General features: G+C 43.4%; 2 protein-coding genes across 2 annotated transcripts in view; both read right to left on the reverse strand.

Annotated features, from left to right (window-relative positions):
* Positions 1-6,410, reverse strand: part of ugcg (UDP-glucose ceramide glucosyltransferase) — a 6,572-nt gene extending 162 nt beyond the window's left edge. Inside the window, exons 1-10 of the mRNA XM_022768510.1 lie at positions 5,975-6,410; positions 2,609-2,753; positions 2,216-2,318; positions 2,019-2,120; positions 1,771-1,883; positions 1,257-1,435; positions 1,086-1,172; positions 792-899; positions 562-640; positions 1-105 (exon numbers count right to left, since the gene is read on the reverse strand). The exon at positions 1-105 is cut by the window's left edge and continues 162 nt beyond it. Of these exons, the coding sequence (XP_022624231.1) occupies positions 1-105; positions 562-640; positions 792-899; positions 1,086-1,172; positions 1,257-1,435; positions 1,771-1,883; positions 2,019-2,120; positions 2,216-2,318; positions 2,609-2,753; positions 5,975-6,072 (1,119 nt within the window). The 5' untranslated portion in view covers positions 6,073-6,410. The remainder of the gene's footprint in view (positions 106-561; positions 641-791; positions 900-1,085; positions 1,173-1,256; positions 1,436-1,770; positions 1,884-2,018; positions 2,121-2,215; positions 2,319-2,608; positions 2,754-5,974) is intronic.
* Positions 6,411-7,751: 1,341 nt separating this feature from the next.
* Positions 7,752-9,680, reverse strand: mocs2 (molybdenum cofactor synthesis 2). Its single transcript, XM_022768507.1, has 5 exons — positions 9,591-9,680; positions 8,569-8,682; positions 8,272-8,428; positions 7,959-8,082; positions 7,752-7,876 (listed from the first exon to the last, which is right to left on the reverse strand). Exons 2-5 carry the CDS (start codon positions 8,678-8,680, stop codon positions 7,772-7,774), a joined length of 498 nt encoding a protein of 165 aa, XP_022624228.1. The 5' UTR covers positions 8,681-8,682; positions 9,591-9,680; the 3' UTR covers positions 7,752-7,771.
* Positions 9,681-17,653: the final 7,973 nt, after the last annotated feature.

Here is a 17,653-nt window from a genome sequence, read left to right on the forward strand (position 1 = left end):
GATGGTCGGGTCCCAGAGAGCTGACAGGAAGATCTGAACCGCCATCGACTCCCTGATGAACCATGCCACGGCGAAGTCCAGCTTTGAGAAGCACAGAGGGCCGCCCTGCAGGATGATGATGACCGATCAATAACCAATCACCAACACTTTTATTCAACCTCGTTATTTCTTCTTCACTTTCATTTTTTACGTCATTTTGAACATTAATTAAAGATCCAGGTTCATTTTTCTTCTTCAGTCCAAGTGTGTGTGTGTGTGTGTTCATATGATATGATTCATGATTTTAAGAATTTTTTTAGTTTTATTTTTTAATTTCATGGTTTTTGCTTTTAAGTTTTTATTTATAAAAATTGATTTTGTGTTTAAAATTTCGTTCAATTCATTTTATAGTTTTGTTTTTAATTGAATTTCATAAATGTTTTGTTTAGATTTATATACATTTACATCAAAGAAAAAAGAGGACGAAAACACAAATATAAAATATGTTTATAAAATAAAATATTCAGATTAATTTTCTCATTTTAATTGAAACATCAAAGTGTAAAATGAAAACATGTTTACCTGAACTCCAGTCAGCTGGATGTAGTCAGATATGAACCAGGCCAGACAGTGACACATGAAGAAGACCATCATGTCCCACCTACACACACACACACACACACACACACACACACACACACACAATATATATATATACATTTTATATGGAGTTTATGATAAATAAATAAAATACTTGAATGTCTGCCCAGCAACAGTGTCATCCCACCCTGCTCCTCTGATTGGCTGTGTACCTGAACACATGATGAGCAGCCCAGCCAATGATGAGGCTGGCCAGGAAGCACTCAGACACGGGCTCCAACACGGTGGCCGGAAGCATGTTGATCCTCAGCTTTGTCCACCTGTATCAATCAATATCAATATCAATCTAATTATCGATTAGACAAGATCATTCATCAGCAGTTGTTACAGACACTTCCTGTTCCAGCTCCACTCTGTCTGAATCATGTTTGATAGTAAATGAAATTTAACATTAATGACTGAGGCAGAACATAAACAGCCAACTAGACGAAGGGTTCTGACGTCACCTGATCATGCGGGACTGAAACTGGCCAATGGAATACGACCCTGAGTTCTGCAGTGCCACCTGTGTTGCCATGGAGAACTTCCAGCCTCTGAGGAGAGAGACAATGAACAGACAATGAATAAATCAGCTGACCGCGGAGACATCCGCCAGGTGCTAATGCTAACATGCTAACCTGTCTGCGATAGCTTTAGCCATGAAATAATCTTCAGCAATGTACTGAGCGAAGGCGACCAATCCGCCGGCCTGATCCAGCACGTCCTTCCTCATTAGACATGACATCCCCGTCACACACTTTATCCCCGTCACGTTGGCCGAGATGTAGGAGCGTGGGTGGGACGTCCCGAAATACACCTGGACACAGGTTAGCATCTATTAGCATCCAGAAAGCCACAGAAACCATCTACTGCCATCATGTTAGCTGAGGCGGAGAAGCTAGCAATACATTTAGCATATTAGCATATCATGATCACAAGTTAGCTAGTTAGTTAAAAATAAAAAAATAGAATCATCGATAGCAGCGTTAGCATGAACAGCTATAAAAGCTCCTAAAAAACACGGGACAGCTAGAAAATATTTGTGTTATTTTAGCTTCACAAGCTAATGCTAAATAGCATTCATAAACACAATTAACCACGACACAAGCATTAGCATTTGGTTGCTAAAAGTTTTCATCTTGTTAGCCTTACTTGCTCCAGTGTGGCAGCAAAGCCTTGGCGGTCGGCAACATACGGCAACCCGTGGACCAATCCCACCTTCTCTGTCATCTGATTGGTCAAATCTGTCAGGGTGTCGGGTTTCACTGCCACACACACACACACACACACACACACACACACACACACACACACACACACACACACACACACACACACTTAGCATTAGCACTGATCACCAACAGTCAACTGTCACTAAATAAATTAGCGGCAGCGCTAACCTCTGATGCCGCTATCACAGATCCACACCAGGCCGTACTTGGCTCCTTCGTAGCCCGGCATCAGGTTGTTGATCTTGGGGTTGATTCCGACTTTCTTCCCCCCTGAGAACCAGAGAACACATGCTAACATTAGCTGCTAACGAAAGACTGGAGCAGGTAAATGGAATAACACAGAAAAGACTGTATGAACTTCTCACCGATGAACAATCGAGCGTCGACGTTCGGATATTTGCCCAACAGCTTTTTACAGACGTCAACAGCTGGATCATCCTGATCCTGAACACACAGCAGGATCTCATACTGCAACACAAACGCTTCAGTTACTCAAAAACCCTCAGCACGCTTACTGATGGATCTGAGGTCACCTGCGCCATTAGAGAGGAGCACAGGTGGATTCTGGGTCAAGTGAGAGGAAGCTGGGTGGTGGTCAGGGGCAGGAAACAGGGGTCAGGGGGTGTAAGGTGGGCAGTTCAACAGATAGGCAGATGGTCAAGGGCAGTCAGGTGGTCTTTGGGGCAGTAGCTGGGGGAGTTAAAATGGCAGCAGTAAGAAACTAAGTGATGTGATTATTGGGGGGGGGGGGGGGTCACCTTGGGGTAATCCAGTGTGAAGAAGGTCTCCAGGTTGGAGATCAGGTTCGGGTCAACACCCTTCAGCGGCTTCAGCAAAGAAACTCCTGCCAGCTGCACAAAGGACTGTTTGACCTCTGACCTTTTCTTGTGGAGATGGAGACGCCTGAAAGGCAGAGAGACAGATGTCAAAGGTCAAAGGTCAGAGCCATCACATCATCAGGAACACATGAAACTATCCTCCAACATTTGAAGGTTGTCATCAACACTGACACCAGTGTCTTCTTCTGTGGTTCTTCAGACAGTTCGTCCTCCTCAGTCATTTTCCGCACGACACACTTTGACTCCAAGTCACACTCCAACAGACGGACAACAGACAGACAACAGACAGACAACAGACAGACAACAGACAGACGGACAACAGACGGACAACAGACAGACAGACAACAGACAAACAGACAGACAGACAACAGACGGACAACAGATGGACAACAGACAGACAGCCAACAGACGGACAACAGACGGACAGACAGACAGACAGACAGCGGACGGACAACAGACGGACAACAGACAGACAACAGACAGACAGACAACGGACGGACAACAGACGGACAACAGACAGACAACAGACAGACAGACAACGTACGGACAACAGACAGACAACAGACAGACAGACGGACAACAGATGGACAACAGACAACAGACAGACAACCGACAGACAGACAACAGACGGACAACCGACGGACAACCGACGGACAACAGACGGACAACCGACAGACAACAGACAGACAGACAACAGACAACAGACGGACAACCGACAGACAGACAGACAACAGACGGACAACAGACGGACAACAGACGGACAACAGACGGACAACCGACAGACAACAGACGGACAACCGACGGAAAACAGACGGCCAACAGACAGCAGACGGACAACAGACAGACAACAGACAGGCAGACAACAGACAGACGGACAACAGACGGACAACAGACGGACAACCGACAGACAACCGACAGACAACAGACAACAGACGGACAACCGACAGACAACAGACGGACAACCGACGGACAATTGACGGACGACGGACAATTGACGGACAACAGACAGACAGACAACAGACGGACCACGGACCTGCTCTTCGCTGTTTGTCTTTCACACTAATTGAAGTCCAACATAAGAATCAAAGATCACTGATGCATTATGGGGGATGAGGTTTACCAAACAAGCAGCAGACAGAGGAACAAAGGATCATGTTTCCTGCTCTGGTAAAAACCACAGACCCGCCCAGGTGCATGCTGGTCGGAAACCAGTCCACCTACCTGAATGAACTCCCATGGTGCATCAGTGGCCTTTTGGTTTTTATGTTGGACAGACAACACTATAGCCACAACATGATCCACTGTGAGTCTGATGATGATCTTACAGAGAGTCTGCGGTCACTGGAGTTCGTCCTGTTGGTTTGGTTTTTCAGAATAAAGGTGATTTAGAAATCATTTGTTAGAGGGTTGCGTCTGAGGGAGGACTGATGACTGACAACACAACTGACTGTCTCTTCTTCACCTGATGACCTTACACTTCACCTTACTGAACAGATGTCAGTCCTGACCTGACACTGCAGTGATGAACCTCACCATCGGTCTGTGGAGAAGAGTCTGACACATCCATGAGTGTGATGTCATGTAAATATGATGTCAGATAATGTAATGTAATATAATATATATATAATATAATGTGATGTAATATATAATATACTATAGTATAATGAGCTGTGAGCTGGTCTCAGACTGTACAGTGTGGTGATATCTGCTGAATCCTAACACTATTATTCAAACAGATACACGCAGAGACATGTCATCAGCTCCCATCATGCACTGCACCGGTCTCATGTCAGAGGATGTGTGACTGTTTGTGGCTGTTCATCAGAATAAAGGACAGATGGGATGAAGTCAGTGGATCTCTAACAGACAGCAGAGACAGCTCCTCACTGGTGATTCAGTTCAGTCCCAGTTCATCTATAGTGAGTCAGCGTGGACCCTGAACACACCACACACTCCCTAATGTCTTCTTCTGTTTCTGTATCTATAGGAGAAAGTGTTTGAATACTTTCTCCTAAGACCTGGAAATAAAACGGCCTCAGAGGAATTATATGGAGTGTGTAACCCTGGAAAGATCTGAAAGGTCTTTAAAAGTCCTGGATACTTCTGACATAAGCTTTTACATAAACAGAGAATTACATAATCAGCGACTAACAGTCTGGATATTTAGTGTGTTTATGTAAATGAATAAAGATGCGGATAAACAGACCGACTACTAACAGCTGGATTCACAAATTGAATGACATTTCAGCAACTTTCAATGAATTTCCAGGTCGTATTTATTGCTATTATAAACATGTGGCATTCAGAGGTTCAGTGTGGTGTCATTAAACACAACAAAACCTCATGTGTCAAAATCTGGTTTTACAATTATTTCCAAATCCCTTTAACGGATTTTCAGAATCACACCTACGGAACTAACTGAGTAGGAGCAACTGGAAAAACCCGTGTTGCCCAATCAGCTTTAGCTTTACACAACTCCACTGAACCAAACGCCGTTACAGCACCTGCCGGTTTCAAACTGTCACAAATAAAGCGAATCAGTGCAGGAAAAACAACTGCATCGACCTCACTGTCCCTAAAACTATCCACTTTAATTATCATCTCTTCACGTCAGATTCAACTCAAAACCTTTGACTTTAATCTGTACCGAAAGAAACAGCCCTGAGCTTCATCAAAACCTTTAAATATGGTGGATTCATTCGTTTTACGTGAGTGAGATTAATGCCGAATTTAAAAGCGACTCATGACACTTCAACAAAACGTTTCCTAACATCCACCATGAGAGATTAACGGCCGCTGGCCACAACATCGTTAAATAATCAGGTTTTAAAAAAGTAATTCGACGTCAGAGGAAACAGGAAATTTACAGGCTAACTAGCGAACTGTGACGGAACCGAGTAAACCAGCAAAATAATGTAAATACTGTAAATAAACTTCACTTCAGTTTCTTTATAATCTGAGCCGCGGGAAACGTTTACATCAATTATAGGATGATTACTTTAGTTCCCGCAAACTACACAGACCCGAGTGAACGGAATTAACTGGCAGAGCTAACAAGCTAGCGGTTAACCAGGAAAACGCCCAACAGCTAACCGGTTAGACACGGAGGTTTACCGGCTGTCACACATCCAGAAACCCGCAGAGCAGCTCCACCACGATGGCTTTAATGTTTCAACTCTAAAGTGACAAACGCGTTAATAAAAACCAGAGATAAACGCAGGAAACAGGGGCGTCACTCCGCTAGCCGTTAGCCTAGCCGTTAGCCTCATGGAGCCGTTCACTTACACATAGATGATGGACATGCAGTGCATGAGCCACAGCACGAAGAACAGGATGAAGCCGAACACGGCGAGTCCCTGCATGGCGAGGTCCAGCAGGGCCATGGCGGTCAGCGGGGGCCGCCGGGGCTGAGGGCCGGCTGGGGGTCACGGAGGATCGTGATAGAGTCGACCAGCTGACCGGCCTCGGAGCGGGATCAGTCGGAGCAGCGCAATGAGAGTCTGACTCTGTGTGCGCCGAGCTCGGCTTGATTTAGGCCAACGATCCGGTCTCCCGCTGACAGCGGGGCACGTCAGGAAACCAATCCCGGTCAGGGGCTCCGGTACTGGGGACACAAAGACCGGGCTCGGCCTGGCGATGCTGACGTCCGGGTCAAGGTGCGAGCTTCAGCGGTTTGACTGTCAGCAGACCGGCCGACGGTCAGCTGACCAACAGGGGGAGCGGCGGCAAGCACGAGACTGTTGCAACGGAGAGAGGACCACTTCCTGTCAACTTCAAAATAAGAGCTTTTATTTGCGTTTGAACGGTTCGTTTCCGGTAAAGTTTATTCACAAAGATCACGTGCAGATCAAACAGAGGAATAAAACTATGACATAATAAACATAATACGGATGGAGAGTCAAAGAATAAATTAATTTATCTTCTATAAATATCAGCTGTTTTATTGTTTTCAGTCACAGTATGTTTGTTTATTTTCCTGTTTATTATTTTCCTGGATATTTTTACTTTGCTTTTATTTAATTTATGATAAATGATTTTAACTGTGCCGAACAATAAAAAATAACAACAATAATAAAAGATTATTATTGCTATCAATGTAAATAAAGATTAGGACTAAGATAAAAGTTCAGGCTTCACAAAGACAGGAAACAGCAGCAGTTGATCAGTCTGTGGTTTATTTAAGACTTTAAATATAATTTTAAGTCTTCCCACACACACAAATTATATATGTATATATGTAATAATATATATATATATATATTATATTCTTATATCATATAAGATATAAGATTTAAGATTTAACCATTAATATTATTAAATTATTAAATCTAGCTGCAGCTTCATGTTTTACTGATTCATCTATAACAGGATCATATCCTTCAGGATATGAATATTCTATCTAAACACACAGGTTACCTGGTTACCTGCCCACACAGGTGAGTTACTGGTCTCAGTTTCCTCATAGAAAGGTTGATGAAGGGAACAGCTGCTGAGGAAAATCAGGTTTCTGATCAGACAGTGACATGATGAAACTGATCCAGGTCTCTGAAGACACAACGGACACCAGAGACAGTCTCATCTTCACCAGGAAACCAGACCACATAGACCACTGGAGACCGGGTCCAGGGACCCCATGGGTCAGGACTAGAGGCCAGGATCAAGGACCAAGACCAGGTACCCTGTTTGAAGTCTTTCTGGTTTCTGGACAGGTCGAAGGTCCACTGTCTCATAATCTGTCCATGAAGACAAGGATGACATCATGATAACATCATAATGTCATGAATGAACTGACCCAGTCTCTTCACAGTGATTGGTCTGTTGTCAGTAGTAGTAGACACACCTGTACAGTAGAAGCTTCCTGAGGGCGCATCCCAGCATGTTCAGCTGGTGTTCCTAATAAACTGGACACACCGAGTACCTGTGGTCACAGCTCCACCTGCAGGTTGACGATGACTAATCAGATCGTCCTCCACTGATGATGTCATCACTTCTCAGCACCAGGTTTACGTGTTCATGTGTTTATTGATGGAGTTACGAGCTGCTCTGAACACAACACAACCAATCAAAGATCAATGACTTTTATTAATGTTTATTGATAAACTCTCTGTCTCCAGCAGCTGTGCTGGGAGCGGACCAGGGACACTCGGAGTTCTCCTTCCAGCTCGACTCCTGTGTGTCGTACACTTCCTGTTGATGAGAGTCACATGATCAATAATCAAACACCTCAACTCTTCAATAATGAGGACGACCTCGCTCTCTCTGCGTCTACCTTCTTCCAGATGGGGACGTTGGCCTTCAGCCGCTCGATGCAGTGCTGGATCGCCTGCTGACCGTCGTGACGATGAGGAGATGAGATCGCCATGGCAACACTGGCCTCTCCGACCTTCACCCACCTGAGGGACGGCATTAACAGGTCACACACACACCCTCCGGTAGCAGGAAGCAGTTAGCTTTAGCATTAGCAGTTAGTAGTTACAAGATAGCAGCTAGCAGTGAATGATAGCATTAGTAGAAAGTAGGTAGAAGCTAGCAGTTAGTGTTAAAATTACTGTTAGCATTAGAAGTTAGCATTAGTGCCTCACCCCAGCCTGTGGTGGACACAGATGTGCGTCACAGTCGGCCAGCGCTCTCTGATGTCAGAGCACAGTTTGGCAAACTCTGATTGGGCCATGAGCTCATACGCCTCGTACTCCAGACCAATCACCTTCCTGCCGTCCACCTCATCCTCACGGGTTGTACCTGTGACACACACACACACACACACACACACACACACACACACACACACACACACACACACACACACACACACACACACACACACTGTGGTAAATGTAAACGTCTGAATCCTGTGAATAAACTCAAATCTTATTTCGAACCTATAAAAACTGAAATGGCTCCACAGGAAGTGCTGCTGACGGCGTCCACCACTTCCTGTACAGACAGCCAATCATGGCTCAGTTTGAACACGTCTCTCCACTCCTCCGACATTTCTGAAGAAAAAGAAAAAAAACACACCTGTCTCAGACAATCAGCTTTTCGTCATGTGGGACAGTTCATGCAGTGAAAGCCTCTCAGGTCATGAAGAAGACGACGGCTCGATGTGTGAGGATGTGAATGGAGAATCAAATAAACAAGACCACGGTGGTTTTTAACACGTATTAGAAAGACATGAATAACCTGCAGGCTTGCTATAATTTATTATTCATAATCAACTATTATTATTATTATTACTAACATAAATTTCCCCTCGGTGATAAATAAAGTATCTATTTATCTGACACAGCTAAAAATTCATGAAACTTCTGGGAATTGAAAAGTTAAAATGTGAAAGTATTGTTTTTTATTTTGTTTTTTTTTGTTTTTTTTTTTAATTTTCATTAAGTGTTTTCTATTTCATGATGAATTTTCTATGAATAAAATAACATAAACAACATATAGAATATGTGGATGTGTGTTTTTTATCCCTGACTTTAAAAAGACAAAGAGTTCTCATCCAGTCTCTTCCTCTCAGACCAGTTCAGGTCACTTCCTGTTTATCCACAGTCACAGAAAATATCAAATATTTGTGTGAAGTTTTGTCGTAATTGCTGTGAAGTCTCGAGTAATGGCTACAATGTGTTTTGTGAGGTCACACTGACCTTTAACCTTTAGCCACCAAAACCTAATCAGTTCGTCCTTGAGTCCAGGTGAACATCAGGGAGATTTTAGAACTGTCCCACCTGTTGCCTGTTGCCATGACGACTCTCGTTCTCTCAGCTTCCAGTTCTTCCAGTGATTTTAAAAGTGATCAATTTAAGTAACTATTGATGAAGCTTTGATCTGATTGGTTGTTGCACCTGTGGCTCAGGTGTGTGTGATGACACATGTATTGATCTTCGATTGAAACTCGATCACTCACCGTCTGTCCTATATTCTATCCTCCGCTGAGCGGCGGCACCACGGCCACCTCGTCCCTGTCTCCCAGGGTTACCACCTGGTCACCGATGGCAACGTAATGCTGACGCACCGCCAACACCACCTGATCCTGAAGGACCGACAGTCTGAACACACACACACACACACACACACGTTGATGACATGAGATGTAATTACAGTCTACAGACACTGTTGCATTGTGGGTATTTTGTGGGGATCACAGTCAGAGGAAAAAGCTCTGAACAGGTGCTGATGTTTCCTGGATCAAGGCCCCGTCCCTGCTGTTATCTGATTGGCTAATCAGGAGTAAACAGCCAGTCATCGTGTGTGTGTGTGTGTGTGTGTGTGTGTGTGTGTGTGTGTGTGTGTGTGTGTGTGTGTGTGTGTGTGTGTGTGTGTGTTTGTTACCTCGGGTGTCGCTGTAGCAACAGACTCCAGAGGTCTCGGCTGCTGATTGGTGTCGGCACGGCAACAATGTCCTCCTGCTTCACTCCGGTCAGCTCCACGCTCTTAGCGAAGTACAACACACACACCTGAAGAAAGCACACACACACACACACACACACACACACACACACACACACACACACACACACACACACACACACACACCTGTAATTTTATCGCATTAACAGATGAAAACCTGTTAAACTTTTATTTTGAAACGTGATTTGAACTTAGATTTTCCACAAGTTTCCACAATAACAGTCAAACAGAATCAGTGATGATCAATCAACCTGATCAGAAGTGATCAGACCTCTGACAAATCAGGTCGCATCCTCATGACTGGTGATAATCTGTCAACATGTACAAACAACAACAACAACAACAACAACAACAACAACAACAACAACAACAACCTGACCCGGTCTGAGTCTCGGGTCAGGACTGGGTGTCAGTCAGAGCAGGATCTCCCTCCGCGTGCTTGTCACGAGGAGTTCATGTGTTGTGCCTCGGGCAGCCATGACAGACAGATATCAGGTCATACAGATCAACATCTGGATACTTCTCAGCTACACGACATGTCTGTCTCTCAGCTGGATGAAAGATGATGTCATCTATTGAGACGAGGTGACGCTTTGATTTGGCGCTGACGTCACTCGTCATTAAAGTTCATTGTAACCGTCGGACGCGGTGTCCGGTTCTTCTGATCGGTGTTTAATTGAGACAAATATCAACGGAGTCTGGCGCGTGCACGCTCACATCATGAGAACAACGGAAGAGACACGCGGACACTCGGTTGTAAAAACACTGAAACTCACCTGAGCAGTCATGAATGAGCCTGGTGCTTCCGGACAGGTGACTGTGAACTGGCTCCACCGCTGAGCGTCACCTTCTTCTTCTCTGGCTTTTAATGGCGGCGGACAAACCGGCTCACGGGGCGTTCCCGCCACCTGCTGGACAGAGTGTGGAGCAGCAGATTCTTCCTGTTCCTCTGACGTGATGAATAAATCAATCAATAAATAATATCTGTCAGCTCTCTGGATATTTTCTGTACAATAAACCTTCACGTGTCATCACAAGATCAAGACTCTTACATGTCTCTTAAGGAGGATCTGTAAATTTAAGGTGGCACTGGAACACATCATCTTCATTTTATATTTATTTATTGTCACAGCATCAAACATTAGCACAACAATTAATCAATTATCCAATTAATGAACTGATTGACTGATCAGCTGTGGTGGGATGAACCTGTCAGGGGCCAATCAGTACATAGTACACAGTAGATTTACTGTCTCTTCACTGTGAACTCTCTGAGTTTCTTCTTCATCTTCATCATCTCCTCAGTGATCAGCTGAGTCTGATCAGCTGACTGACACTCACTCCCACCATGTTGAACTCCTTCATCTCTGTCAGAGTTTTTTCAGCCTGAACTTCAGATGATTTTTCCTCCAACTTTTCACACGTGGTCTTTATTTCTTCCAGCTTCTTCTTCATTGGTTCAATAATCCTCCTGAACTCTGCTCCCAGCTCTTTTGCTTTCTTTACACTTTTGTTCTCTTTCATCTGCTTTCCAACAACAGCTGCTGCTGCTGCTGCTCAGTCCTGCAGTGAATGGAGCTGCAATGACTCCGAGTCCTAGAACAGTAGTTCCTGTTCTCCTGAGTGTATCCATGTACTTTTGTATCTGTAATATGTTCTCAGCGATGTCCTGAAACTCTCTACCAATCTGTCTCATCCTGTCCTCACTGCTGTCAAAGGCTTTGATGAATGAAGTTGCATGATTGATTAGTGTGTTCATTAACATATCTAAACTCAGTCTTGTTGGTGAGGCCATCTTCAGATCTGCAGGTGTGGTCCAGGTGAACAGCCTGAACTCTGAGCTTCTGGTTCTGACTGTGAATCTTCAGTCAGCTGATGTTCAGGTCACCAACTGTAACCAAGGAGACGGACACAGTCATCAGAGACATCTTGTGCTCTCAGTACACTCACACAGCTCACAGGACACTGAGGATGATGATGATGATGATGATGATGATGATGACATATATCACCTAGTATTTTCAGTAGCTTTCTATCTGTCATGTCTCATGTCAACAGACAAAGTTCATGTATTGAAATCATCTGTTATAAGACTTCATCTGAACTATTTCATTTTACTAAATCTGTGTATTGAGACACAAGCTGACAAACATCTGCTGCAGCTGTGTCACCAGTTAGACCAGTTTGTGTTCTGGTAGAAACCTCAGCCTCAAACACACTTCATCTATGTCACCACTTCCTGGTTGTATCTCATTCCAAAACGTCCCAAACTGAAACTGACTTCACCTGGTTCTACATGATCTCATATATTTAGAAACAGCTGTTTGCTGTAAACTTACTGATCGATTTCAGAGACGTTCACTAACCGTTCTCAGCTCTGGAGACGAGCGTGGTGTGAATGAAGCCAGACTTCAAACAGGATATGTCTGCATCAATTTCTATCCAGTAGCATATATACCTTCCAAAATGTCTGGGAACCTTTAAACCACTCGTGAGAACTACAACCTTTGGGTATGTTAGCTAGCTTCCTCGCTATGAGCTGCAGATTCATGTTATTGTTATTTGTATCTTTTTCATCCATTTCCTGTTGTGGGATACAGATGGTGAAAACAGTGTCTTCTGTTGCCATTTTCATTTCAGGAGGATTAGCTGAAAGACAACAGAGTGGAAACTAAATGTATGGAAGTGAAAATTCACCGTTTTATTTTTCCTGGTTTCAGTCTACGTCAGGTAGCACCGTTGTGTCAATGCCACATTCATTCACAGTGTTATGATATAAACATAAAGACAATGTTGAAGTAATCCAAAGTATTTAAAATATGTTGCTCACTTTGAGTAATTTAACAACCTCTGTGACAAATTACAATGTTATGACTGTTACAACTGTTACGACTACATGAAGAGACTGACTGTGTCTCTTCACTGTCCCAACAAGTCTGTGACTCCTTTCTTCATCTTGTCAAACTTGTTGGTGATGCTCTGACACAGGTCAGCTGACTTGATGATGGACTCTCTTAGCTTTTTAACCTCCTCAGGGATCGCAGTGAAATTGAAGAAACCTGCAGTTTCTCCCAGTCTGGACACTTGTCTCAGGACCTTGTCCATCTCCTCCATGTCTCTCAGACTGATTTCAGCCAAAAGCACAGCGTCTTCTTCCTCCAACTTTTCACATGACATCTTTATCTCTTCCAGGTCCTTCTTCATGAGGTGAACCAGCCACATGAATTCTTTCCCCAGCTGTTCTGCCTCCTGCACACATTCGTCCTTTTCCACTGTTTCTGTCAAATATTCAACAGTAACAGCAGCAGCATCTGCATCAACACCTGCATCAACACCTGCAACTGCTGCTGCTAAACCGCTCCCAGTCCCAGTGAACAGAGTGCAGAGGATCCTGAGTACGAGAAATAAACTGGCAGTACGTTACGCTCCTTCAGATATTGCTCTTCTGACTCCATCTGTTTTCTCCTGCATCTTTCTCACCTCAGCAGCGATCCTCTGAAACTCTCTGACGATCTGTCTCATCCTGTCCTCACTGCTGTCAAACTGTTTGATGGATGAAACTTTATGCTGCATTAGACTGATTAGACTTGAGGCCATCTTCAGGAGTTTGGTCCAGGTGAACAGGCTGAACTCTGAGCTTCTGGTTCTGACGGTGAATCTTCAGTCAGGAAGTTGAACAGTCAGCTCATGTTTGGTCCACCAAGTGTAACCAAGGAGACAGACACAGTCATCAGAGACATCCTCTGCTCTGAGTACAGACCGACTGGTACGAGGACAGATTATAATTTGTTTGACAGATTCTTCTTCTCTAAAATAAATCACCTTTTTGAGCTTTAACATGTTCAAAAACTCCCACTCAGCTACAAAACAAATATATGTACCAACAGGAAATTAGATATTTTAAATTTACTCTGCAATTTTGATGTCATTGTTGTCTTTTTCAGGCATTGGAATTTAATGAACTCCTAGAGAATTCATCAAACCAACATCATATTTGGTCAGTCTCATCTTAAGACCTTTGCGGCAGCATGGCAAATTGCAATGATTCACCATGAAAAATTAAGACATGATGAAGTTTTACCACCTGGTTAGTCTCACCTGTTTCCATAGATTAATACAGCTGGGTGTCGTCTGCGTAACGTCACACATTTATCTGCTACTTCCTGATAATATTATAATATATTCCCTAAAAGAAGCAGATTTAAGGTGAACGGTGTCAGAACCATGTGGAACTCCATGAAGAGTCAATAACATGAACAAACTGGAATCTATCTGATGAGTCTGACTTAAACCGGCCTGGTTCCTTTAACGTTCTCGTCTCCGTGATAAGATGTTGTGATCAATGGTTCAAATGACATGAATCCAAATGACAAATAAAGGTGGAAAATATGTTTTTAAAGTTATAATCTGTAACTTTTCCACATTGAACAACTAAAAACAGCCAGATCTACGTTCTGTATGTTGTTGAGTTGTGTTCTTACATCATCACAAATGTGTCCATCAATTCTCAAACCAGAGAAATCTGTGATTTTAATCATGGTGATGTCTCATTGGTCGCCTGTTGATGACATCATCTCCTCTATGGTCATGTGTCAGTGTGTTTGTCTGACAGACGCTCAACATTGACTTTTATCCAGTTTTATCAGTTAATCAGTTAATTAAATGATTGGCTATCATAAACTAATAAAATATCGATGATAAAAATATTAATATTAATTAGTAACTTTAAAATGAATTAAAGTTCTTCAGTTGCATCATCCTGAAACAGGAGAGGATAATGTTGGTTCAGTCTCAAATTATTAATATTAACTAAAGCTACTAAAGTTCTTCTGAATTTAACAGTATTCACACCAGAAGATACACTGAAAGACTTTTATTTACAAGGATGGTAAAAGTAGATAGATAGATAGATACATACTTTATTTATCCCCTAGGGGAAACTCATGTGTCCATTAGATCATTGTTGATAATAATAATAATAATAAAAACAGTTAATAACAAATAAACAATAATAATTAGATGAGTCCACTTCCTTACAGCCTGATGGCAGTGGGAACAAAGGATCTCCTGAACCTCTCTGTTCTGCAGCACAGTGAGATGAGACGTTTGCTGCAGCTGCAGCTGCTTCTCTGTCCTGCCAGAATGTTGTGGAGAGGATGGTTGGTATTGTCCAAGATCTTACATTGCATGTGTCTCTCCACAACAGTCCTGAGTGAGTCCAGACTCCTGCAGCACAGACGCAGCCTCTTTGACCAGCTGGTCCAGTCTCTTTGTGTTCATGTCTGACATGCTGCTTCTCCAGCAGACTGCAGCATTAAAGAGTTCACTGGCCACTGACTGATAGAACATGTGCAGCATTTCACTGCAGACGTCAAAGGACCTGAGCCTCCTGAGGAAAAAGAGCCGGCTCCGCCCCTTCAGGTAGATGGCATCTGTGTTCAGGAACCAGTCCAGTTTACTGTTCAGGTGCACACCTAGGTATTTATAAGTGTGCACCGCCTCAATGTCCTTCCCTCGAATGCTGACTGGCTGAAGGGCAGAGACCTCCCAAAGTCCATGACCATCTCCTTGGTCTCAGGTGTTCAGAAGGAGGCAGTTCTTGTCGCTCCAAATGAATGTTGCATTCAAAGTATATACAGGTGTGTGTGTGCGTGTGAGCGTGCGTGCGAGCGTGTGTGTGTGGGAACATAAACAAAAACAAAATGGCTTATTCAAAATGGTTGCTGTTACCACACAGCTTAAACAAGGAAAACAAGATGGCGGTTGTGAGGTGAGTTGTTACTTCCTGGTGGGGTGGGGACTCTGACATCACCAACGCCAGGTGTTTCTTGATGTTTGTCTCTTTACTGTTCTAATAACTGTCTGAGTTTCTTCTTCATCTTATCAAACTCATCAGTGACCTGACTACACCGATCAGCTGACTGGATGATGGCGTCTCTCAACTCTTTATCCTGCTTAGGGGTCGCAGTGATTCTGAAGACAGCCACAATGAGACGCAACAGACCATCTATTGAAGTAAACGCTGCTACAAGTATCTCCAAAACTCCTTCACTCTTTTTTCTCAGTTCAGATATTAGTGTCAGGATCATGTTGAATTCCGTCATGTCTCTTAGAGTTTTTTCAGCCTGAACTTCAAATGATTTTTCCTCCAGCTTTTTACATGTGGTCTGTATTTCTTCCAGCTTCTTCTTCATTGGTTCAACTATCTTCATGAATTCTCTCCCCAGCTTTTCTACTTCCTCTGCACTTCCACTCTCTTTCCAAACTTTTGTTATATTTGCACCAACAACAGCTGCTGCTCCTCCTAATAATAAGCTTGCTCCTCCAGTGAATGGAGCAAAAAGGATCCCGGCACCGAGGGCTACTCCTCCAGTAACAGCTCCTCCTGTTCTGACTCCATCTGTTTTCTCCTGCATCTTTCTCACCTCAGCAGCGATCACCTGAAACTGTCTGACAATCTGTCTCATCCTGTTCTCACTGCTGTCAAAGTCTTTGATGAATGAAGTTGCATATTTAATTAGTGCGTCCATTAACTCAGACAGATCAGGAGGCAGCTCTCTGCTCATTCTTCTTCTTGTTGGTGAGGCCATCTTCAGATCTGCAGGTGTGGTCCAGGTGAACAGCCTGAACTCTGAGCTTCTGGTTCTGACTGTGAATCTTCAGTCAGCTGATGTTCAGGTCACCAACTGTAACCAAGGAGACGGACACAGTCATCAGAGACATCTTGTGCTCTCAGTACACTCACACAGCTCACAGGACACTGAGGATGATGATGATGATGTGAATCACCTCAGAGACACTGTAGCTCCTCACAAGCATCAGTTTCTATAGTGAGAATGTGTGTGTGTGTGTGTGTGTGTGTGTGTGTGTGTGTGTGTGTGTGTGTGTGTGTGTGTGTGTGTGTGTGTGTGTGTGCATGCGTGCCCTCCCTCCACCTGAACTCACAGGTACAGTCACCTGACTCTGCTCGCCTCTCTTCATTGGCGCCGTTAGATTTCAGATTATTTCTGACTTTTAAGGTTTTAAATGGCTCCGCCTCCCATTACATCTGATTTGTTGATGTCTCCAACAGAGACCTGAGATCAGCTGAGGGAGGTTTGCTGCCCCCCCAGGGTCAAGGCTTGTGACTGAGGGCGACCAGGTGTTCACTGTTAGAGCCCCCCCACTCTGATCTCAGACACTGTGACTCTTTAACTTCCTTTAAATCTCTTCTTACAGCACATCTCTCCCTCTCACCTTTGGATGATGTTTAATACATTTTCAGTTTATTATTTTATCCATAATTATGTTTTTTTTTACATATTTTATTGACTCTCTTCACTTCCTGTCAGATCTTTTGACATAATGTGGATTGGAGATGTTTTTATTTATTTTAACTTTGGATTTTTCTTTGATCTGATTTTAATCTTTTCTTGTAAATCACTTTGTAACTTTGTAAGAAAAGTGCCATATAAAAAAAGTTATTACTATAATTATTAATATTATTGTTGACACTTCAAATAAAACACAGGAGAGAGTAAAATATTGAGCTTTAAATACATTTCTAAAATCTCACATCAA

This window comes from Seriola dumerili, unplaced genomic scaffold (assembly GCF_002260705.1).
Source record: "Seriola dumerili isolate Sdu_G_001 unplaced genomic scaffold, Sdu_1.0 BDQW01001673.1, whole genome shotgun sequence".
NCBI classification, from domain to species: domain Eukaryota; kingdom Metazoa; phylum Chordata; class Actinopteri; order Carangiformes; family Carangidae; genus Seriola; species Seriola dumerili.

Excerpts from the sequence above, each read along its gene's own strand:
- mocs2 (XM_022768507.1), bottom strand. The coding sequence starts at position 8,680 with ATGTCGGAGGAGTGGAGAGACGTGTTCAAACTGAGCCATGATTGGCTG. Across the intron at positions 8,429-8,568 it reads AGCCATTTCAGTTTTTATAG|GTACAACCCGTGAGGATGAG; the intron begins GTTCGAAATAAG and ends TGTGTGTCACAG. Across the intron at positions 7,877-7,958 it reads ACGTCCCCATCTGGAAGAAG|GAAGTGTACGACACACAGGA; the intron begins GTAGACGCAGAG and ends TCTCATCAACAG.